The sequence below is a fragment of the Dendrobium catenatum genome, unplaced genomic scaffold (assembly GCF_001605985.2).
Source record: "Dendrobium catenatum unplaced genomic scaffold, ASM160598v2 fragScaff_scaffold_1179, whole genome shotgun sequence".
NCBI classification, from domain to species: Eukaryota; Viridiplantae; Streptophyta; class Magnoliopsida; order Asparagales; family Orchidaceae; genus Dendrobium; species Dendrobium catenatum.
This window is the reverse complement of record NW_021319641.1, coordinates 638297-664525: the sequence shown is the minus strand read 5'-3', so window position 1 is coordinate 664525 and position 26229 is coordinate 638297. Positions and strand designations below refer to the sequence as shown.

At 34.0% G+C, this 26229-nt stretch overlaps 1 protein-coding gene across 3 annotated transcripts in view; it reads right to left on the bottom strand.

The window, feature by feature from the left end:
• LOC110095099 (chaperone protein DnaJ) overlaps window positions 1-26229 on the bottom strand; it is a 43955-nt gene that overhangs the window by 12253 nt on the left and 5473 nt on the right. For all 3 annotated transcript variants that reach the window (XR_003702181.1, XM_020820493.2, XM_020820494.2), the window contains exons 2-6: window positions 20672-20740; window positions 14612-14704; window positions 14284-14405; window positions 12670-12865; window positions 2744-2919 (exon numbers count right to left, since the gene is read on the bottom strand). Coding sequence is in view for 2 of the 3 variants with exons in the window: in XM_020820493.2 (XP_020676152.1) it covers window positions 2744-2919; window positions 12670-12865; window positions 14284-14405; window positions 14612-14704; window positions 20672-20740 (656 nt within the window). In the remaining variant the exon portion in view is untranslated. The remainder of the gene's footprint in view (window positions 1-2743; window positions 2920-12669; window positions 12866-14283; window positions 14406-14611; window positions 14705-20671; window positions 20741-26229) is intronic.

Below are 26229 nucleotides of genomic sequence, written 5' to 3'. Positions count from 1 at the left end.
CATTAAAAGAGAAGCATAATACTAAGTTAAGTGTTGCAGAGATGAGGATGCTTAGGTGGATGAGTGGCTTGACCCTTAGAGATAGGATATGAAATGAGCATATACGTGAAAAGGTTGGAGTAGCTCCAATGGAAGATAAGATTAGAGAGAGTCACCTTAGATAGTTTGGTCACATTAAACGGAGGCCTTCCGATGACCCGGTTAGGAAAGTTGAGGTATTAGATTTGGCTTATGTTAAGAAAGGTAGAGGTAGACTTAAAAAGACTTGGTTAGAAAATATTAGAAATGATCTTTTTTTATTAGATTTAGATGAGAATATGACTTTTAACCAGACAATGGCGAAAAAGGATTCATGTAGCCGACCCCACGTAGTGGGACAAAGGCTTGATGTTGTTGTTGTTGTTGTTGTTGCTATTGTTGTCCAAGTGTAGGATTGTCTCAACCTCCTTCAACCAACAGTTCTGGCAAATCCCGAATTCTCTTCTCACCTTTGATTCCAAATAGCTCAGCCCACCCCCTTCAATTAGCACAAGGACAACCACTTGTAGTTGTTCTTCATCTCCAAGTCATTTAGTCAACTCCCTTCATTAAAAGATGAATTTTAATGATTACCTCCAATTATCCACTGATTATTATAATTTAAACCTACCCTCGCTTTTTTAGGACTGTTTCTCATTACCCTTCATCATAATCCACATTAATACCTCCAGATTCCTTACTCCACAATAATAAGGAACATAATCTACAGACTAAGTCTTCTACATTATAATCATGGCTTTTCAAATTTTGGGGAAGGGCGACCAACTATAATCTAAGCCTAAACTACTTGAAGCTATTATGATTGGGCAAGGCCCAATGATTTTTTCACTTTTTGAATTTCCAATAAAAAACCTTTTGCTCCTTTTTTAATATTTGTTTATTGTGTGCGGATAATCATTAGAGGCTTAGACATTAATTTCTCTCTCCACTGACATGACCTTTAGCACACAGCAATTTATAAACTTGTCATTTATAACTAACTTGAGTCCACAATTTTAATTCATAGTGAAGGAAGTTGAACCTAATTTCTATTTTGACTGAAAAAATGGTTGAAAGCTCCCATGGAGCTCATCCTGGTATATAGGTTTAACTGCCTCAATGTACAACATCATATTTAAGCCCATATTGAAAGCCACCCAAAAGGGATCTCCGCATTGCAGTACCATCTCTCAAAAACCCATCTTCATCCTCCATTCTCATATCTCCCAAGAGATATTGCAAGTTTTTATCTTGATACCAGCAGAGCAAGTTTTCTCCATTGAGGACAATCGTGACACTGGCCAAGAATAGGCCACCAGCCCCAAGCCCCCTTTCCCTCCCTCCATTTTATAACTAGTCCTTCTCTCCCTCTCTAGTTTCTCTTTCCTATCCTGGAAAATGTAACGGTTAATCATAAGGCAACAAGAATCATGACTGAGAAGAAGAAGAGAAATGAGAGAATAATCATGAGGCAGTGGGATGATGGAAAGAAACAAAAAAGAAAAATTAAGAGGCACATCAAAAGATAAAAAAGATTTCAACCCCTTTATAGATGAGGTTTGTAGAGAAGTTCAACCCCCGCTCTTAAATGACAGGGTTTAACGTCCCTCAAATGTAGAGAACAACATCACTTATAGTTGCTTTCACCAAAAATACTTAAAGACTAAATAAAAGATGGTCCTTTACTATTTTGTGCAATTATGATGCTGACAACTAAGAAGAATAGAGACTTTGCATAACATTCTTACATCAGCACATAAATTTAACCTTTTCTTTAACTAAATTCTGGACATATTGCTTTCTTTACCTACACTTTCCACAAAAATTTTCAATAGCTATCAACACAGAATGAGGCCTAAGGGTTAGCCCACTTGGCATGTAATGTTCATGCCCCAATAAAGCCCACATGCCTAATGTCAAGTCCATCAACATTCAAACTAAATACAGAAATCAACAAAATTCTGATAAAGCTCTTCTAGAAGTTTAGTTCCAACTAAATGGACTATTGTAACACTTTAATATATCAACATTAAAAAAAAATGTTTGATTTGCTCCTCCCTTTTTCTACAAGTTTAACAATAAAAATTACTCAACTGCAAGCTCCATAAACAAGTCCAAATAAATAAAGTTAAAAGCTTTGTGAGATTGAAATAAACTGCCATAACTGACTAAAACTTTAAGAGATCAGAAGTGATCCAAAAAAACTATGAAGGAATATAAGAGGCTGAGAGTACGTTGTAAACTTCAGAATACAAGATGACATAACACCAATGTGCCCATTTTTAAGCTATACTATATGTTGATTTTGCAGAAAGAATACAAGATAATTTTGATTTTAGACAGAATTGAATATGATGTACTCGAATACAAATTATGATAACACCTTATATTTCCTAATGTGTTCGTTGTTAAATATAATATTTTGAAGGAAAATTTAAAAGTGATGCTGACCTTGTACTATATTCAAAATCAATTTTAACATCTATATATCTCTAGAAAAGAGGTCACACAAACCTATTGCGAAAGAAGAGTATGTCTGAGAGTTCCATGCTTAAAACTAACTAAACAAAATAACATAAGAAAGGAATACATAGTTAGGCTGCAAAAGGAGTTTCACTGAACTTTGTTTAATAACATGACTCGAGACAATACTTTGACATACCTGAGATGCAATCATGATTAATAAGAATATAGCAACAAATAATGCTAAAAATTAATTACTCACCCCTTAGGCCCCGAATCACCTTCACCACGGACACGAAGAGTGCTACCCTTGCTAATGCCAGGAGGAACTTCTACTTTAATGCCCTTCCTAACACGAACACGCCCTTCACCAGCACATTTACGGCAATAATCAGAAATGATTTCACCTTCTCCACCACAGGTTGGGCATATAGAAACCTATGGATAATAGCATTTTAAAAAAATAAAGCAAAAAATAATAATTAACTTAAAAGTTAAGTCAGTGAACACAAAATGATTAGGATAATTTTGTGCAAAAGAAATTCTAAAATTGACAATAACCGTATCATGCTAAGATTACCACTTAAAAAGATCAGGTTCAGGTATTTTCCATCAATAGATAAAAATACTTTTGTTTAAATTCTTATCATTCAAAAAAAACTAAAAACATTCTGTTTTTTCATTCCAGTGAGATGTAATGGTAAGCAAAAAGGTTATTAAGATTCATATGCCTAAAGAACATAGATAAAACCTTGATATCTACAAGCACACTTTTAACTAAACATATTATTGGGCAAACTCCTTAAGAAGAGCAAGAAGAACATAACATGCTTTGGCTTGCTTATTGTAAGCACATCCTCCCCTTCAAACCTCCAATGATATGTAAAAGAACTCAAGGAATAGTTTTCCTTAAGGTAAATTAGCTTATTTTAACAAGGTTTTCTTTGTTATTGAACCAAAGTTTATTTAATAAGCTGTCGAATCTTCCTAAGGGTGCAACCCACCAAAGGTTAATTCTCTCGTCCATTTTGAGAAGAGCACTCTCAATTGTAGAGGTTTGCTTAGACCCAATTTTAAACTTAGATTTAGTTTAATCTGAATATAATAAAATGATTAATCATTGGGGAAATATATATAAAAACAATAAAGATTATGTGGTTCCATCATATCAGGTATATTAGTGTATGCAGTCTACTAAAGTTAGAGATATTTATGTTGTAAAGTCTATGGAGTCTAATTAGCAACCATAAGTTGCCTCCCCCCTATCCAGAATAGATCAGGCAGGTTTTTGCATCAAAGATTTGCTTTCAAGCTCAACATCAACTCATTCATTGGTAGAGAGATGGTAGTACCAATGTTCACTGAAATTTTAGAGGTATACAACATGGTCGCTTGCAATTCGGAGGTATTGGACATAATCGACAAGAGCTCAGAGGCATGGCATGGCCGCTAATTCTCAATAAGCTTGAAGAATAATGTCTAATACATATATGAGAATTTAGTTGGTTAGTTAGATTTTGACTTAAGAGCATAATAACACCGCAGCTAGCACAAGTTTTGTAATATTTAAAAAAAATACCAAACCGACTATTGTTGGTTCAACTAAATCAATTGTAGTTGGATCTGTCATTGAACATTGCAAGAGAGACGAAAAGGGCTTCACCTATTAAAATCACGACAAATCGCTTTTAAGAGTCGCGGGCAAGTCATCGAGGGGTATTGCAATCGAGCCGCTGAGAGATAGAGAGAAAGAGGCGGTGAAGATGGCTTGAGATCGGCAAGGTTGCGAAGCTGGACATGAAGTCAGCAACAAATAGCCGAGTATGTAAATAAACCATCTAGTTTGAGCTATTGAGAGAAGGCAAAACAAAAGTTAAGCATACGTCTTGCAAGGACCAAGCGAGAGAGGAAAAGGACTATTGAAAGAAGGCATTTATAAAGGAAAGGATTTTTCTTTAATCAAATTTAAAAAAAAAAAATAGTTTATATACATAATAAAACATATATTTTATTTTATAAAGTTTGGACAGTTTGAGATTTAAAAAACTAATAAAAATTGATTTTACCCAAATAAAAAGGTCAATATTTTTTATTATGTATCTGTATGTGTATATATTAGAACTTAAAATTTAAATTAAATAAATTAATTCAATTAAATTTTAATCCTAAACATAAAATTAAAATATTCTAATAAAAAGATTATATGATATTTTATTTAAATAAAATATTGATTGTGTTGAATTGGATAACACAAATTTATTAACATGCTTCAACTAACTATCAAGTCATATTATGCTCAATCATATAAATAAATGGAATGATATGGAGAATGTAATTGACATTATTTATGTAGAACTACTTGCATGTGCATGCTGACAGATGGAGTTTAACCCCTTATGGAATTAGCTGAGATTCAATGTACCGGTGCACATAATAAATTGAAAAAGGTCTAGAAAAAGGAAATGAATAAGAACCTAAAATAGTATAACTTTTGATGGTGTCCACTTTGAAAATTATGTTATATAAGAAATGAGAGAGATAAAATATAATATGATATGATAATTTATAAAATAAGGTTTAAAAATTTTTTAATGATCAAAATTGAATATAATTTATCGCCAACTACTTAAGCTAATTATTTTAATAATAATATCTATGATGCACGGACACGGCAACACAGACACGACACGACACGGACACGGACACGGTTTTTTTTTTTAAATATAGGACACGGGTACGGCGCGGACACGGCAATACATTTTTTTATATAGTTGTCGGACACGCGTGTCTAATTTATTTTTAATATTTTTTTAATCGGACACGATTTCGGCGTGTCCGACACGTGTCGGAGGAGTGTCGGACGAGTGTCGTGTCGGACACTGCACGCCTCTTTGAGGAGAAGTGTCGGTGCATCATAGAATAATATACATTGGTTTCTAAATTTTCATTATGTTACAGTAATTTGAAAATACAATTATCCTTTGAGTGAAAATAATTCATCATTGTTATGACTAACATTTTAATGATAATGTATTAATAACTAAATGAGTGAGCAAAGAGAATATGTGTATCATAGCTGAGGAACTTCAAGAGAAATGTATTTATATTGTAATTGTTATAGTTTTGATATAAAAAGAATTTTATAGATTAGTGTCATTTCAATATGTATTAAAGTTTTATAACTAAATATTTTTATTTTATTGATGCCAATATATGAAATCTGATTGTCTGTTCCTGCATCATTAATTCGAGCATCCAAGTTGGGTTGATAATTAACCATGATTTGATAAACTTAATATTTCTTTTGAACAGTCTCATATTGATTAGGTTAGGGCTTACATTGATTGGGAGGCCCATAAATGGGATTTGTAACCTCAAGGATAAGGAGATCCCAATAATAATCTTATAGCCTTACATTATAAGTAAGGCGGCCCAATAAATAAAATTGGTTCAATAGACTTACAAGCTTTATATAGGCCCAACTCATCGTGGTAGGGCTTACATCCACTCAAGATCCTATAAATCAAACTTCTAACCTAGAGAGTATAGAAAGCTTGATGTTTGTCATTTAGATTATCGACTTGTATCTAATATTTGGAATAAGCTTTAGAAGTTTGAGGATAATTGATCTGTTAGGGAATTGCCCAGAGGGTTGAGGCTTACAGTACTAGCTTTCAAAATGCCCATATGTGGGATTGACCACTCCAATACTTGAGTTGAACAACAACAGCTCTTATAACCTTGCTCCATGGATAAACCAACTCAATTGTTTAGAATTTGATATTTGAAGTAGCACATATTTTATACGTGTATTGAGATAATTTGCTAGAATTTTGAAAACAACTATGAGTCAATAAGGTCGAACTCAGGTCCTCAAATTATTTATCTGATTGATTGAATCAACATCAAAATTTTGAATACATGTTTTTGAAAGTTGTAAATCATCTGGATTACCTAAAAGTAAATTGGAACCCTTGTTCACTCAGGAAAAATAAGGCGCTACGGCATCAATCCCGCTTTCGCAAGCTTTAGGTCCCATTTTTTCCGAGGGAGATTGGATTTTAAATTATTCATATTTCCCCTGATGATCGGCATCAAGGTTTATTTAATTATGAGGTTCCACTTCCTATGAGAGCAAGCCTTCATAGTTAATTACCCCTACTAAAATGTAGAAGAGAACTCTCAATTAAGGATGAATCGATGGTTAGACGTGCGACAATTTCAATTTTGGTTGTGGGGGATGAAGGTAAACCCAATCAAGATCCTATGGTTCTGTCATCCCGAGTATATCGTAGGTTTCAGTTTACCAACACTAACAACTGTTGATTATAGTGTTCTGAGAATCCGATTAGCAGTCATGGGTTGCCTCATCTCAGGTATCCCAAATAAACTAAAGTTGATAGATGTGGATTTTAATTTTATTATGGTTTGGGGTTTACATCTATGCCCAGTATTTAATTAGTTTGGGATTAATTACTTCATTAAGAGGTTACCCAATTATTTGATTTAAACTTGGGGTCGAGGCTTACGGCTTTTATTAAAAGTAACACGTGTAGCGGGTCTTAGGGATTCCCTTGGAAGTAGCACGTATAATGGGTCTTACAACTTCGTTTAGAAATAGCCTATATAGAGGGTCTTACGGCTTCACTTAGAAGTGGCCCATAGAGTTTAAAATTTTGGTCTTACTGCTTTCATTGAAAGTAGTTTTGAGAGTTTAAAGAGTTGGGACTTACTGCTTTCATTAAAATTAGCCATAGTAGCAGGTCTAAAGGCCTCTATTAGAGGTTGCCAAGGTTAGCAGGGATGTATTATTTGTTCCGAGAAAGTTTTACCTAACACCTTAATTAAAGTAGGACTTACGATCTCTATTAGAGGTGGCTCGATATCAGAAATTAGAGTTAGGCTATTTTTACTAAGAGATTCTTCCTAAAGTCGGCCTTACAACCTCTATTAGAAGTTGTCGGTAGAATATTAGGTTAGCAGGGTTTTAGCGGCAAACATTTAGCTATGTACCCTTCACTGCTTCGACACCAGCAACCAGTGTTTTAACTTACAATGCTTTTCTTTCCTACTTTAGTAGGTTGTATTTTGCTTTAGTATTGTTGTTTTAGCTTCAGTACCTTATTTCCAAGACCTTGTTTTGTCTACGGTTCTAGTTTTCTTTTAGCACTAATTTTGCCTATAGTAGAGCTTTACCTACTTGTTTTTTTCTTCCCAGTACTAGTTTTGTTCTTTCTAATACAAATTTTGTTTACCCTTCATTGACTTTCGTCTACTTGTTTGCAGGTATTTGTGACTAGTAGTTGTGGAAGCGGGAGCTTGCAACTATAGGACTTACCAGGACCTAGAGGCTTGCTAGTAGCTAGAGCTGGCCAGGAGTTAAAGGGGTTTAGTTTTAGGAATTTTTAAGCATTATTTCTTTTTCATGCTTTCTTAGTCTTAGGAGTTTGTGTTTAAGTTGTGTGAGTTGTTTCAAGCTTATTAGTGTGAATATTGTTCTGTGTTTTAATTTAAATCAATTTCTTTAACTAATTAGATTAATTAATTAAATGAATTTTTTAATTAAATTTAATTTTAATTTAAAACAAATTGCTCAGCGTGTTAATTTAAATTTTAAATGTATTTTTAAAATTACATAATTATTTTAATTTAATTATTAATTAAATTGGTTGCTCAATTAATTTAATTAATTTTAAAGATATTAATTAATTAGTTTAGTTAATTAAAAATTTAATTTTAATTAAAGTTTTGATTTTATTAAATTTTAAATTGTTTAATTATATGAATTTAATTTTTATTTTTAAAATTAGATAATCAATTATTAAAGATTTAATTGTATTTTAATTAGGCTAAATAAAAGCTCAATTTAAATTTAGATAAAGATTTAAATTTAATGGTTCAATAAAAAAATTAAATCAGCGTTTTAATTTTAATTAGATTTTAAATTAATTAAAGTTCTGATTAAATTTTAAGTTAATTATTTAATTAGATTTTAAATCAATCAATTATTCAATTAATTGAATTTTAGTTTAAATTTGATTAATTAGTTAATTAATTTAATTAATATTTCAAGTTTATTTTAATCAATTAGTTATTAATTTATTTTAGTTTAATTCAACCTTTTTTTAATTTAATTTAAAGCTTCAAAGATTTTTTAACAATTTCGATAGCCTCTCGGGATAATTTTGGCAACTCCCCAAGAAGGGGAGGTTGGGGAGGGCACTTGCCCTTTCAAATCCGCTCGGCCAAATCAAATATATGGCGTAGGGCTATTTTGGTTCCTCTTTAAGGACTTGACGGATCAAAATGGTCCTTTAATGTAGTTGGGGACCATTTTGATCATTCATAAAAAGTTAAGGGACTATTTTGATTATTTAAAATCATTACCTAAGCTTTAGCATTTAATATTACTATTTATAAAGTATTCCCTAATGATCCTATAAGCAAAATTCACTTTTCCATTAAAATGGCATGACTAAGATTTCATTTGCATATAATATGATATTATGTGAATGTTGGCAAGACACTTGGTTCGGAGAGGAGAAATCTAATTTTTGTGAATATACTACGAATCTACTTCATACCTACTTCATACTGAGGATGACAAGCTTTAGGGCTTTCGTGAGAAGTGCTAAAATTGATGTAAAAAATAATTTGAGGTAATTTTTCATTTAGATTTTGACTCAGGAAATTTTATATAATGAGGGGAAATTGATGATTTTTTTAATTTGTATATAAGAGATGAGGTTTTAGGATGATCAGTGTGAAAACCAGTCATGGCATCGAACTATTGTTTGCGAGAGACACTCAACCTCTAGTATAGGAAAAAAAACATTCTTAAGTCTATTGTTTCTTAATATTATTGAACTTATAGGTGTACTGCTTGAAGAAATCTCTTCACATAGAGCATTTTGTTTGTTTTAAATAGCATAATTAATAAATGTACGACATTGCACATTTCTAACTACTCAAGCCATTACATGCTATCTTCATATAGTACAAATCTCGTGATTTATCATGCCTCTTCAAGTAAATGATATGTTACTTTTACGTGTTACCATGCTTATGCCTACGAGTATCTCTAGTTCCCTTCTTTCTTCTTAAATACAGTACTTATAAGATGTGACATTTTGTTCATTCTAAAATAAATGTTGAAGTGAATTGTTGATAGCATGTTCGTAATAATGATATGTATATTTTAAATGCTTTACAATACTAATGTTAAAGATAAGTCTTTGAAGGTCATGTCATGTGATATAGGTTGGCGAGTTATGATGATTTGCATTGGAAGAGGTAAAAATGTTGATAGGGTGAGCCAATGCTAAGGAAACTAGAAGGGGTTCCTGACTTTCAGAATAGTCTATGAAGTAATCCAAGCATTTTCACGGAGTCCGTCGATAATTGCTATGTTGGAGCAAGACCAAAACTTTTTAGTGATTATGATAAATGTTGATGGGATAGGTGATGCCATATTTAAAATTGCGCAATATAAGACTCACCTTGAGTCCGGCCTCAGCAAAATTCCAGCAAAAAATGTCTTGAGCCTTATGTCTCGAGTTTTTTTATGAGGCTTGCGTCTTAGCTTGGCTAAGGCCCACCTTGAGTCGCGTCTTGCCTAGCTGGCATGAGGCTTACCGCTCACCTTATTTATATATATTTTTATTAAACTTACTAAATCATAAACTAATGCTCCAAACAAATCACACATTCAAGCACCCCTGAGCCATAGCAACGTCCTCTCGTCTACCTTGACCTCTAACTCGTCACCTTCGTTGTAACCCCCACAGTTTTAGCCACCATTGGAGATCACTTGAAAGCGGCATTACCACCATCACCTCCTCTAAAAATTTTAGAGTATTAAACTCGTCTTTATGTTTGTAACATCAGATCTGCTCCAGGATCGTCCGGGCCGATCGAGATCGTCCCGGGACGATCAGTTCAAGTTTTGTTCCAGATTCTGTACAGAAGTTACAGGAAAAATTTCCTGTATGGATCGTCCAGGCCGATCTGGGATAGTACCAGGACGATCAGTTCATGGCAAAAGTCAGAGAGCAAGGGGTTTTTGAAAATTAATTATCGTCCTAGTCTGCTTTTCTTTCTGTCTGAAAGCCATGAGCTGTATTTGTACATGATTCTTTTGAGGAAGAAAAAAAAAGATAGATGATCTGTTCAGCTGCATTTGATGTTTATAGTAGCTCTGTGTGCGTCTGTTTCTGTATGTAATGTTTGGAAGAAAATTCTGAAACAAATTCCAAAGCCAGATCCTGGAATCAGTTCAGTCAGTTTCAGTTCAGGCATCATGACCCGATGCGAGCGGGATCCGTCCCGGTCGGGTTGGGTCGTGACAATGTTGATGAAAAATATTTATGAAAGAGAAAGATGACTAAAATAAATAAAGAAGAAGCAAATTGGAAGGCATTGGATTTCAAAGGATGAGGCATGGGAGAGAATAATTTGTTAGGACGACGGCTCAAATAAAGACCCCCTCAATGATGACAGTATAAATAATTTCTGAGTTATTGCCAACTATTTCAGTTTTCTTTAGGGATTAGATGTGAGCAAGCAAGAAACTAAAAAAGAAGGAATTTCGAGTTAAACCTGATGTTATATGATATTTTTATGCAATTCATATATTTAATATTATTTTGCTCTTGTAATATTTGGATTTCAATTCTATTTCACCAATTTATTATTTACCGCCTCATGTCTTGTGCAATTTTTTATTTCATATGCATGCTAATTTGCTACTTCATAATTCAATAGGAAGTTAATATATCATTATTTAATATATTATTTGGATATTATATAAAAAATCTCTTTTAATATTTATTTTCACTTGACGCATTGTTTTAATTTTGAGTCTTGTACCTCGTGACAGGAAAAAAAAAGCCTCAATACCCAATTGTGCAATTTTAAACCTTGTTAATGACTTTGTGATGTAAGAGAGGTTCAAACATAGGCTAATACCTTGTGGCTTTTGCATGACATTTCTAAGCCTATGACAAGTGCGAATGATAAGAGGACAAGAAAATTAAAACTAGTATTTGATTAGCATCGTACATTTATAAGACATTAGACTTGGTTATGTTTTAATTCTTCATAGACATCCATATTTACTGTTAATGACTGCTGTTTTCTTGTTCAATGTTAAGGTCAAGTAATGATTAAACGGTTACTGCACCAAGCTAATTATTTTTATTGATATTGATATTCATGTCTATTCAAAAAATCATCATGGCGTTATCTTCTTTTTCCTTGTAATTTGATGTTTGTATTAGACTTATTTATCCCACAAAATGAAAGAGAAGCTTGGGCCTGAAGTGATCAAATTTTGTCTTTTATCCTAGTGCTTTTGATGTATGGTTTTAATGCATCAAAGGATAAGCATGTTTATGATGATTCGGTATCTGTTAATTATGTATTGATTAGAACTTGTATAGTATAGTTTCTAGATGAATTTCATTATGTATAATTCCGTACTAATGTTTCTAATGGATCTAGCTGTGAATACAAAAAGAATTTTGGCTTTTGCGACAATCCAGGCAGAAAGATTTTCTATTTGCTTCATTATGTATCCTCACCTCTACAACATCTCATACTTGACTGAGAGGGATATAAATGGGGCGTAACAGCTCATGCTGCTAGCCGTGATGACATCCAGGATCGTTTACGTTGCTGATGTGGAAAGTATATCCTCTAAAAATTCTTAGGCTCAAAGTTATACCAAAAATGGAGAGGATTACATCCTATAGCCTAGTTAGTCCCACTTATATGATGTTAACCACATTTTTGAAAAGTTTGAGCTAAATCATAGCTTTAAGCAAGAGAAATGAAGGGAAATATTCTACTTATGAGTCCAGTAAAATAGCAGCAACCTAGTCAAGCTAAATTTCATTATGCAGGAATACAAAGGACGAAATGCTCTGGAAAGGTATGTTAAATTATTATTATTCAATGTATTTCAAATCAAAATGGAAATATTCCTTCATAAACTGAATGAATATCAGCAATGCATTACTTGACACACAAGAGGGAGGTTTCCAACAAAGCTCATCTTACCTATAAAATTTTTCAAGGATAGTAACAGGTTTTTGCCACAGGAAATTAAAATGAAGGCAATAATATTAAAAAAGAATAGTTGTGATATCTTTTTCACCAAAAGGAAATTTGCAGGAATCAACAGCAAACCTGAGAAAACAAGCCAAAAGGTGTCTGCTCCGTTCGCATTACTTGACCTCTTCCGCCACAGGTTGAGCATATTCTCAATTTGGAACCAATTTTAGATCCAGTACCAGCACAGACATCACAGGTCTCCAAATGAGACAACTCAACTTGTTTTTCTGCTCCGAAGATAGCCTCTGAAAACTCCAAAATCATATCATATCTGTAGCAAAGATATGTTCTATCAACAACTTCAAAGTATGAAAACAATAAATGGTTTATTTATAAGTTCTTAAAATCATTCAAATAAAAGAATGGACAAGCAATAAACTATAGAAATGTTACTCCAAAAGATGTAAATATGTCCTGAACGATCCAAATACAGAGAATACAGCTCAATGCATAAGTGCTGTCTGCCATTCCAAAAATCATCAAAATTATTCGGGATAAGAATGTGCATGCAAATTGGTTCGATAAAAAGTGTAATATATGAAATGTTCATATATAAAATTTATAATTCAGTTAGCTCTTTTCAAATTAGAAGATTTCATTTTTTTAAGTACTATGAGAATGTTTAAAATTTTCATCTGATCGTCTGCTCTCCCCTTGGTATTTTGAGCTCCCCGGCTGGGTTGTGTCAACTATAGAGCTTGTATAAAATATCCAGATAAAGATTGTCAATTGACATCATAGACGATAGGAGTTCCCCCTTTGTACAATGCCATGATAGCTTGCAATGAGGGAGCTAATTTCATCTAATTTGTTTATTTTATTAGAGGTAATTTCTTTATTTTATTATTGTACTTATAGTGATGGAACCAATTATTTGTTTTCAAGCAAAATATGGACCTAAGCAGATGCATATGAAAATTTGAGGGACCAAAGTGCACGTCCAAATAATTCACAAGGACTAAAACAAAGGAAAAGAAAGATAAGGTGCCCATGAGAGTGTCTTCTGAAGTCTAGGTTTGGCTAGTTGAAATAAGCAAATGGAAAATATCTGATGTTGAAAGAATGCATTATTATAGGCTCCGCTCTTTCTCTAGGAACTGCTAGACTAGTCATAAGAAAGCATAATAGTTTAGAACTGAACTTAAGTTCATGCCGCAGCCAGTTGACTGCTTTGTATAAAATTCTATTTTGTTGTAAGAAATTATGACTTCTGCACGAGAAAAAAACACTTGGTTGAGATCCTGGTTTCTACAAGTTCTGTGGACCTAAAATCAATAAAAACGCCAAGGAAGATCAGAACTTTATTACCTACAGTGAGTCATCATATTCCATTTTATTGACCTCTCTTTTACTTTTAATTCCCCCCCCCCCCCCCCCCAGAATAATAATAACAATAAGAAGAAGAAAACCCCAACACCCAAGATCGCAGCAGAACCCTGAAACTCACCTTCCTTCTTGGCATTAGTGAAAAGAGTATCAATTGATGGAAACAGATGCTCAACACAAAAGTAGAAACATAACAAAGCAGAGTGATTCATAAATCACATAGTTGCAGGCTTGCAGCTATGACACAATGCGCTTCATGATGTATACAACTACCACATAACCAATTAAGAGAGCTATAGGGTACAGGTATGACAAAATTTCTCATAGAGAATCCTTGTATTTCATATGGAATTTGTAACTCACCGAATATCTTCACCCTTTATAGTTGCACCTCGTCTCTGTGTTCTGAAAGCAGTTTTGTCCATACCGGGAAATCCACCCATAGAGGCACCAAAAAAAGTTTCGAAGAGATCGAAAGGATTAGCCTGCATTGCCACCAGATCAGGAACTTACAAAGAAAAATAAAATAAAGTCAAGAAAGGTTTTATGACTAGTTTCTAATGCAGCATTGTGAGGAACAATGATATATGCACTAAACGGGTTAACATGACTTGGTTTGAAAAATCAAATAGTGATTAATCAAAAGATGATTTAAACTTGCATGATAAACAATTAAAGATGTCAGCATTACCGTATATGCACCAGATGATCCCCCTACTGCACTCTTCACTCCAGCTTCACCATACTGATCATACAAAGCTCTCTTTTTCTCATCTGACAACACCTGACAAGAAAGTCAATCGTAATATAAGAAAATTGATCATTCTGAAGAAAAAAAAAAAAAAAGATGGTGAACTTGAAAATAATTTGAGTATCCCAACTAAAAATAAAAGAAAGAGGGACAAAACATTCAATTAATTAAAAAGCAAATAATTATGAATAAAGCATCAAATGCAAACTTAAAAAACCCAAATCCAAATAAAAACTACATCCAGGCTTAAGAGATGGCTTTCAATATAAAATAATACATATTACAATTAAAAAAGAAAAGACTGGACTAAACCACGGTATCCAACTCATGTATCTAGTATTACATAGCAGAATGCATCAATAGTCATATATGCCTAGCACTTGAGATAGGCAAAAAATGGCTCCACAGCCATCCAGGTTGTTGCATTCCTCCAGTAAATATTGGATACAACCAACTAAACTAGAAGGAAGACTCGAATGACCAAGAACTCCTTGGTTGAGCACCAAGTACCCACAACATATTGAGCACCGCTCATGCACTATTGCATAAATATCATCAGTTAAGTTTAGCCCGTTGCTACTCAGTGGTCAATCAGAATCAAGTCCATAATGGAATTTCAAGGAAGACAAATTTTCCATCAATTACTTGATTCAATTGACTAGGTTGAAATCGACGACAACTAGTCCTATATCACCTAAGTAATCACCTAAGCCATAAGTGACGCCTCAAGTGCATTCTCGGTGAGATTTACTGGATTAGAGTTAGTAGGAGAATGAATGTTTGAACCTAAGTAATCACCTAAGCCAGAAGTGACGCTCAAGTGCATTGTCAGTGAGATTTACTGGATTAGAGTTAGTAGGAGAATGGATGTTTGAAGGGGGGTCAACTAGGGTAGACTACCCAACACGACAGCCGGACTAGTCCCCCAATTTCTTTTCAATTATAGTTCAACCAATCTCCCTACAACTACTTGCATCAAGACCAAGATGGCCTCAAGATGACTAGTTGGTGCCAAAATTAAATCGACCTCCTTATGAAAACTCAAAATGCTCAGTTTGACAAGATTTTTTAAAAAAATAATGTCATACATTAGAAGGGATAAGTTGACATTAGACATAGGTTGTCCGTTGACAATGCACCTTAACTCACAATATAAATCAAGAGCTATGTCATTGATATTGTTAAAAGCATTTTGTTGATGCCAAATGGACATCCTAAATAGGGCTTGTAGAGGGGGGAGGGGGGTCAAAATATATAAAAGGCAAAAGACAAAATTTGCGGCACTAATTTGTGGCTAAAGATAAATATTCTTCTAGGGACTATCATGCACATGCCAAAAGTAGCCGAGCTCAAACACCTACTCATAAGGCAAAAATCCTTCCTATATTAAGGAGATTATCTAATATGCGCTATCTTAAAAGAGATATATGCCCATAAGCCCAACCAAGATGGAGCTTGATCCCTAAATGAAGGAAACTAATACTCATCATTTTAGGGTATGCATGTATTAATTCTTAGGTCATGTAACTCCACCTTTAGCAAATAGACCTCCAGTTGGCTCCCTCTATCACAATGACTTTATCTTACAAATTGAATTATCCAAGCATATTGTGCACCAACCTATATAAAAAACACAATTGTTATTTGCTCCAAATCAAATGGACAACAACTTCCTTCTAGGCTTCTAGCATTCTCATTGAGATATTCCCCTTGAGGAAAAGATGAGGTGATGAATAATAAGAAATGTAAGAGCCTTCCATACAAGAAGATCAAAGTTATCAAGAAGGGAAAGTTGATGGGGCATCACAAGATGTTGAGTTTGTGACTAAGACCAATAAAAGGAATTGAAAATTAGCCTTGACACCACGTTGTGGATGATGATAACCTGGGGTTCAGTTCTTGCACCTGACATCACTCTTTCATATATAGAAAAGTCTTAATTGACCTTAAAGTAGTTTGAGAGACTAAACATTGAACACTAGGCAACCAACCCAAAAGACTGAGAGATGTCAATTGTGGGGATACCATGTTCAAGATGAAGCATTTCACTCATACATTGTCCTATATCCTGAGTCAACATGCTTATAGTTGACACAGCTATGTTAAAAGCCCACATCTAGATTCTTACAAAGGTTTGATCGACCCTACAGACCATTGACCAATGTCATCATTAGTCATTATGATTAAAGGATGGGAGTACTACTGAAAAACAAAGAAGCTTCAACATCACCCAAAGAAAAAGAACGCAAAAAACCATGGTTATAAGACTAAGAAGTGTCACAACCACAAAACATTACTACAACAACTCCTAAAGGAGCAAAATTTTAAGGAATTAAAGAAGCAAACCCACCAAGACCGACAAAAGGATCCACTTATAGAACTAAACAATCCAACTACCTAATAACTAGGAAAGTCATTGATATTATAATCGATGAAGCATGGTAGAATCCATACACTGAGCAAGACTATAAAGTATACAAGTAAACAAAGTAAACCTATCTCACATCTACTCAACTCCTATTATTTTTGCAAAGGCTAACTTGCCTACCAACAAGAGCGTCAACAATAACGTGGTGTTAGTTAAATAATTATTTAACAAATTTGAAGTTTAGCCAATCTTCATAATTTTAGGAGCTTAGTTAACATGTTCTTCCAACTACCTAATAACTAGGAAAGTCATTGATATTATAAACGAGGAAGCATGGTAGAATCCATACACTGAGCAAGACTATAAAGTATACAAGTAAACAAAGTAAACCTATCTCACATCTACTCAACTCCTATTATTTTTGCAAAGGCTAACTTGCCTACCAACAAGAGCATCAACAATAACGTGGTGTTAGTTAAAGAATTATTTAACAAATTTGAAGTTTAGCCAATCTTCATAATTCTAGGAGCTTAGCTAACATGTCACCCCCCCCCCCACACAAGAGTAACTCGGGTTCAATGGTCCTAAAGAAGGGCATTGATTGGGTTATTTGATGAAATGAGAACCAAGAGGGGAATTATAATATTAATTCTTGTTTGGGGGATACTATTGCTAAAGGCTCACCAAATTGATTTTGTATCCTTGCAGGCCCCATCAACTTATAACACCATAATCAACTAACCACTTCTTGATGCTTTCTAAGTCTTGATCTCAACCAATCATTTGGACATCAAGTTCTCAATCCCAAAAGAAATCACAATGATTAGACAACGATTAGGGGTAGGGCGCTCATTAAATCAAGGCTCTACTATCTCAACACCATCTAACTCACTCTACTAACGCTACTACAAACCACAATTGAAAATAACACAACCTAAAATTGAATAAGGATGGGCTAACAATAGTAGCATCTAATATAAATCCTAGACAATCCTTTCAAATTAATTCACTCCTAGCATGTATCTATCATAATAAACTTAAAAATTTATTAAGAAATCATGTTGATGATTTTGCACAGGTTTCATCTAAGATTCTTGGGGTTAGACCCAACCATCATTTCATGCCTATTGAACTTCTAAGTAGGTTGCAAGCCCATGAAGTGGAAAAGAAGAAACGTGTTAAAAAAAAAATGAGAAATCCATTAAAGAAAAAGTCAAGAAATATTTGAATGCCATGCTTATCTAAGGAGTTCAATATTCTGACTAGCCCAATGTAGCCACAATCATAAAGAGTAAATAGAGGTGGAGAAAGTGTATCAATCTTAATAATTTGAATTAGGCCTATTTTAAGGAAAACTATCCCTTATTGATCATCGACATCTTAGCCAAGTTGGCATTCTGAGCTTCATCAGCACATTTTCAAATTACCATCAAATCAACATGCATTTGAATATCGAAGAAAAAACTAGCTTTATCACTAACAAGGGAATCCTCCAAATCATATTTTTAGACTCAGAGAATATTGGAGCTTTATAAAAACTTATGAAAAACATCTTCCACTTCTATAATGGAAGAAATATTGAAGTCTATATTGCTATGTGTGGAATTTGATTGTGGTGATCAATCGGGTTGTTTTGTTGCCTCAAACCTCAAGTTTCTCGTGCTCGTTAGGGGGTGTTGGGGGGTTACCCCTACCTGGGTTCGGGTGCAAAGTCATTGAGGTGAATACTACTTAGAAATTGTGAGAAATCCTAAAACTTTGTTCTCAAACCCTAGCTTGTTGTTTTCTAAATTAGATACTTTTATAAGAAAAAAAAAATTTTGAGAATTTACGATTCAAACAAAAAATTATCAAGATGATTGAATCTAACGAAAAAGTTAATGTTGCTATGGTAGAAAAGGGCATTCATGGAGGATGGCAATTTAGCACAGGGATCAACTTATGCAATAAAAGGCACAAGGAACCTAAATGGAGGGCTTTTAAAAACATGGATAAACATAAAGTTCCTTTTACACCTCAAAGACTTGTACATACATGATACGCATATAAAACATATATTAAGAGGTAGAGAGATTCAAGTTTTATTAATTGGATTAGATCATATCCAACTCAAGCAGTCAGTTTATACACAAGTTTCATAATCAACAAACTAATTAAGATAAAAATAAAAATGAAAATGAAAAACTTAAAGGGCATATTTAGTAAGATGACTGTTAGACCGGTCCAGCCGGTCCAGACTTGACCGGATCGACGAAACAGATGCGGAAGAGTTCTACCTCCTGTAGTGTCGCATGAGCTGCCAATGCCCACAGAGCTTTTTAGGAAGGATTTTTTAGGGATTTGGGAGGGAAATTTGAATGTAGGGATTGTTTAGGGATTTCCTTTTGTTTTGAATGCATTAAATACTTTGTTTTCCTAGGATTAGGGCATCTTGAATTTGGCTGAAATTTGACATCTCCTAGATTTAAGTTTTTCTTTGGTCTCTAGCGGCGTCTAGAGATTTGGGAGAGATCGATCCTTCTCTCAAATTGAGGATCAATTGTATCTTGCTTGCTTTTCTTCCGTTAGTTGATTTCGTGCAATAAAATCTACTATTTTTCTTGGATTTCAATGGATTTTGGAAGAATTTCTCACTGTTTTACGAAGATTGATAGGAAATACTTAAGATCTACAAGTGTTTCCTATCAAAGACCTCATTATTCTCTTTCTTTACTCTTCCCTGTTAGAATTTGTACTCATTTTTTCTCATTTCACATTCCTCTCAGCATATGCTCCAAATATAGCACCTATAATTACTCGTTCAAAATGTGTTCCCTCCCATCATGAATACTCTCTGAGGACTAGCTCCTATTTCTATACAACAGCAAATAAATGCTTATTTAGATCAACTTACAAAAAATTTGGACCACCAAGTCAAATCCAATAAGCAAAAGTTTGCTTCTCCACCTTGAATAGAGAGGCAAATAGAGGAAGGGAAGGGGGAAGGGGGATGGAGAGAGTGAGAGAGAGATTATTTCATGGAAAAAAAAAATAGTTGGGAAATTTACTAAAGCTCAATAAAAGGACCAACATTATATAACTTTGTTTCAGTTCAATGAAAGCAGCATCCAAATATATAATTTGATATTCTAGTTGCATCATCATCAAATAATTACAAGCTTCTGCAGCCCCATGAAAAACCAAACTTCTAAAGTACTATATTGTTCTGTTCTGCAAGGCATTGTTTTTAAGAGGTAAAAAGGAAAGAGAGAGAGTGAGAGAGGGCAAAGAGGAAGGAGTTCAACTCCTCAAGTGATACATTCGGTACAGCAACACCAGATATCACAAGGCCAAGTAATGGTGAATGACGAAACATTGCAGTAAAGAGGGGAAGGGAACTGAGGGCCGCCCAGCAATTTATCGTCGCATAGCTATTATATAATTGCATCAATGTTGTTAGCACCCAGCCTATATTTGTTTATGTGTTTGCATGGGATTCAGAGAGATAAAAGCACTACAGTCTATTAACAGATTAAAACAAGAATGAGCTCAACATAGTACCATTGAACTTGCAATCAGGAATATATTTTTTCTAAAGCACTGTAGGCAAAGTTCTAAAATACAAAAACATAAATTGATTTAATTGATGCTACCTCATATGCAGTGCTTATCTCCTTGAATTTTTCAGTTGCCCCGGGCTGCTTGTTGACATCTGGGTGGTACTTGATAGATAAAAGACTAAGTCAGCAAAAAGCTACAATTTTAATGTAGAATGATATAAAAATTTGAAACTATTCAGCATATGAGAGGAACAAGAGGAGCAATTGTTGAATAAACTATATGATCCGTCACATAAATGCTTCCAAAAAATATAAACTGAATCTCACAAGCCAATCTACATACAAGCAATGGTGAACAGTAAAAAGTTCAAAACTAAAACAGAAAACACATTTGGTCAAACAAATGATTCCATAGCAGCAATTATGTCATGGATATAATGCCGATTGTAACTTATATCTAATGTAGAGCTGTTACAAAAACTCAGATTGTAACTTATATCTAATGTAGAGATGTTATTGGACCAGTTCTGACCATCCTTTACAATAAGGACAACATCAAGCCTTTATCCTAATACGTGGGGTCGGCTACATGAATCATTTTTCTCCATTTTGACAAACTAAAATTTCAGGCGATTCTGAACTTCATTTGGTTAGGCATGCAAACTTGATTCTAGATTTTAAAAAAAAAATCTCAAAATCTTGGGTTTGACAATTGAGCCAACTAAAATAAACCGTGTCAAGAATTTCATAGCTTTGTGTGTTTACTCTAATGAATCCAATATCAAGCCTTTAACTTATTCTGAGGTCAGCCAGACACTGAAATCAAGTTCAGGCTCAAGCAGGTTATGATTATTTTCAAATCAAAGAAAACAACATACTGTTTGACTTGGCTTGATTTGATTAGAACCCCATCGTTTTCCCTTCACTAATTATGATTATAACAAATAAAGACAGTACGTATTTACAAGTCCAAGGTTGCAACTAAGGAAATATAGACTTGGGGAACCAAAGATAAGCATAGTTGACTGATAGTTCAATGAGAAATCAAAGAGTAGCCAAGCTAGCTTCAAAGGTTGTATTTGGTATTTGCTTAAAATTTACGTCAATGCAATTACCTAGACAATCTGGGTGGTAATATATGTATTAACGAAACTTTAGGACTGTTAGCAAAAGACCAATAAATCTGGCTGCCCAGCCTTGGAAACCACCGCTACTTGCAGTTCCTAGAATTCTATTTTGCAGGATGCCAGACCTAATATAAATGCCCAAAATAGCCCGGGTAAACTAAGGTCACTGCAATTGGCTCCTAAAAGCCTAGTCATAAGGAGGCTTAAGCCAGACAAGGTTTGCATAAATACTGTAGTGCACTTGAAATTCCAATTGCACCTATGCAAAATGCCTATAATTTTAGGCCAAACTTTTTTTTTTTTTTTGGGTGTATGTGTGCGGTGGGGGGGAGCGGCCATGCATGGTAATATCAAAATTAAGGCTAAACTAGAATTTGATTCAATTTGAAATCAAACTAGTCATTTAAAGTTGAGTGAGTCTTGGCTTCAAAATTTTTCATGTTGATTTTGAACTGAAGGCAGCTCGCTAAAATTTTTATTTAAATCAACTCAAATTACCAACAATTACACTTATATATATATATATATATATGGAAAAGCCTGGTGCACTCACGATGAAATCTCCTAGTGGCAACAAGGCTAAGAATATTAGGCTAAAGGAGTATTTAAAGAATATGTTAAGTCAATCGTCAAGCTAAAAAGAATGGCATATCATTGTATAAGAGATTCCCCAAGTAAAAAGGATTTCTATCATCTTCATGTAGCATGGACAAACTTATTATACAAAGAGATCACTATAAAGAACTTGATGCATCACCACACAAAATTTCACCAAGTCACCTTCAAGAAGTTGGATATAATGATTGATGGATTCACTTTAAGGGAATAATCAAAAGAGGTTATCCAATTGATATGGTCTCCTTAGTCGAGGGCAATAATAGCTTGGAAGCAATGATGTTATGGGAACAAAGAAGACATGAATAAGGACATTCCAAGCACCATACCCAATAACATCAAACGCTAAGAGTTCCCTCTGTTAAAGAAACTCTCCTTAAGACAACATCTACATAGATCTAGCGGATGCTCCGATCTCAAATTCATAAGTAAAATAAAGGTAGGATCTATTGTTACTAATGATGTAGTCAGATGCTATTACAAGGAGAGCATGGCCATCTAAAAATAACTTAAGTGGACAGTACAAGTAAGTCTTAAGAGCCAACAAACAACTATAACGAATAACAAAAAACCATATAGGAGGCACAAAGCTATTCTCCTATGATCAACTTGTTTGTAAGCATGACACAGGAGACCAAGTTGATCATATAGAAAGAGAGCACCTCCAAACCAAACTCAAACCATGGCTATTTCATAACTTCAAGCTCCTAGTCGGAAGCTGAACAAGAGAAATTGAGTTATTATGGACTTAATATCTTAATATGTCCCTTGGCGATAAAAATTGTATAGGCCCGGGAAGGGAGAACACATACAAATTTATCGCTTTATAGTTAAAGTTTGCAATTATAGTTTTTTTTAGTAAAGTTTATGGCTCTGGAGCAAATAACTCAAGCAAGGTGTTTTGTCATAATTTGGGATAGCCAAAACCTATTTATTTGTCAACCAGATGACCGAGCAATCCTTGAATGAAAAATATTTAAATTCATACATTTTTTGTATGTGTCTGGAGTTTATTTGGTTGTTAATTTTTGGTATTAATAACAATAAAGGTCTCAATAATAAAGCCAAGAACTTTAAAGAGGACTTTTGGCTGTGGACGATGGCTAAAAAGGAAATAAGATATTATAAAGTTAAGAGGCATATGTAGCCAATGAAGATAAAAAAGAAATTGATGTAAAGACAATATTATCGAGGTTGAACTCCATAGAAGAGAAGAATATCATCAACAGTGAATAGGAAGGAAACAATCATCAGGGAGTTTGGTGGCTTTTCTGAAAGTAGATAAAGCCTCCTCCACAATAGTGAACGGAAAGGCCACACCTTGCGATCCAATAGAATGCAATTAAAATAGCCGAAGAAACATTCCATCAATCATTTATAAGGACAAAGGAGTTGATCGCTTCTTGATTTTGGAGGCACAACTCCAGCCTAGTTTATAAATGCACCAGAAAAGCTTAAGAAGAGAACCAAACAACAGAAAATTTCAATTAGTTGAACCACATGCCTCCTACTATTACACATGCTAAGGTTCGAGTTGCACTAGCAAAGGAAGTAAATGCCATCCTCCGCTTAAAAGACAAAATACATTCCCTCAGCTTAACCAAAACACTTGCGTCAAAAAGAGAGCTACTATTTATTTGTTCTAATGTGATAAACCAACCCTTCATCAGGCAGGAAAGACTAGGACGTCAATAAATTTTAGCTTATGTACCTTTGACTTCAATCAAGTTGTGAAGGTGGAAAGAAAATGCAAAAGTGATGTAAGTGCTTTTTAACCATTCTCAATTTATTTGGTAAAACCTATTATAGTCTCCAACATGGAAGAATAAGGTGAACCTAGCTAAAGAAATAAAGCATCAAATATAGTTATGAGATTAGAAGCAACACATAAAATGTAAATGAAATCAGGCATTGAAAAAGTATTGTGGAATGGTTCAAAGGTAAGCCGTGAAAAGCCAAATGAAGGCAGATGGAAAGAGGTCCAATTATCTACAGCAATATAGTATCCACAAGCATTCCTATCTTCAATTAACCATGTATAATCAGCTTCTATGTAAGCTTCTAGCCCTTACGTGATTATTTCATTCATAGATTACTCAATTCTAAGTAATTTAAAGATATTATTTTGAAATCCATGAGACAACCTCCGTAAATATTTTGTGCATTCAGGAAACTAAATGGATTGGAGATAAGGCTAAGGAAATTGATAGTTTAGGATTTAAACTTTGGTATTCGGGTAGGAGTCGTACTAGAAATGGTGTAGGTGTTATTATAGATAAGAGTTTAAAGGATAATGTTATAAAAATTAATAGAATTGGAGATAGAATTATAGCTTTAAAGATTGTTGTTGATGATAAGATTGTTAATATTATAAGGGCTTATGCTCCTCAAGTAGGTTTGGATATGAGTTCTAAATTAAATTTTTGGAATGACTTAGAAGAATTAATACAAAATATACCTCTTGAAGAAAGAGTTTTTATTGGAGGAGATTTAAATGGACATGTTGGTAGAGAGGTAGATGATTTTAAAAGCATTCATGGTGGCCATAGATTTGGAACGACGAATGAAGGCGGCAAGACCATATTGGATTTTTGTTTAGCTTATGATTTTTTAATTGCTAATACCTTATTTAAGAAAATGAATGAGCATCTCATCACTTATAAAAATGGATATAATACAACCCAGATTGACTATTTTCTTATTAGAAAATTAAATCGTTTAGATTGTAAAGATTGTAAAGTTATTCCGAGTGAAAATTTATGTACCCAACATCGATTATTAGTTTTGGACTTTAAGATAAAGGGGCATAAAATAAAAAATAAAGTAAAACAATTTTCTAGGATTAAATGGGGGCATTTAAAGAATATTAACAAAAAAAATTTTGGAAAATTAGATACTAAAGATGGAGAAAGATATATGTATAAGTTAGCCAAACAAAGAGATAGGAGTAGTAAGGATTTAGTTCAAGTGAAGTGTATTAAGGATGAAGATCAAAAAATACTTTTCTTAGAAGATGATATTCAACAAAGATGGATGAGATATTTTGCTAAACTTTTTAATGAAGATTGTGAAAATAAGATTGACTATAGTGACCTTTGCACCCTAAATGAAAATAAAGATTTATGTTTTTATCGGCGTATTAGTAAAACTGAAGTTAGAGAAGCTTTAAAGAAAATGAAGGGTGGAAAAGCTGTTGGACCTGATGATATTCCAATAGAGGTGTGGAAATGCTTAGGAGATGAAGGAATTTCATGGCTTACTAAACTTTTTAATACTATTTTAAAGACTAAGAAGATGTCAGATGAGTGGAGAATGAGTGTGTTAATTCCTATTTTTAAGAATAAAGGTGATGCACAAGATTGTGCGAATTATAGAGGTATTAAGTTAATGTGTCATACTTTAAAACTATGTGATGAGGTCATCGACAAACATTTTAGGCAGGTTTATCGGCGAAGGAATCGTAGATCGACAGCTACGATCGGGAGTTTATATTTTTGATGTTGTCATGTCTTTTATGTTATTTTATTTTATGCATCTTTTATTTAATGTACTAGTGACGATTTCGCCCTTATGAAAGCGTAGTGTTTGTTGTAGCCCAAGGGGCATGTGAGTCTTTTTTTTTCTTCTTTTCATGCTTTGAGACCTTTATAAAGGGGTCTCCTCTTATTGTATGAGGTTAATGTTGAATGAAGAAAATTTCTGAAATTTCCCTTTGTCTTCTTGCTTGAGAGCTTGAGAGAAAGAGAGAGAGGAGGCCTTGGAGAGGATCCACCCGAAACACCCAACAGCCCACCACGGTGAGCTCTTGGTCTTATCGTTTTTGCTCGCTGTTTTCCCTTCTTCTGACCAAATTCCTCTCACCCGATCACCCCCACTTTCCTCCTTATCTTCTCGCCCCCCCCCCCCCCC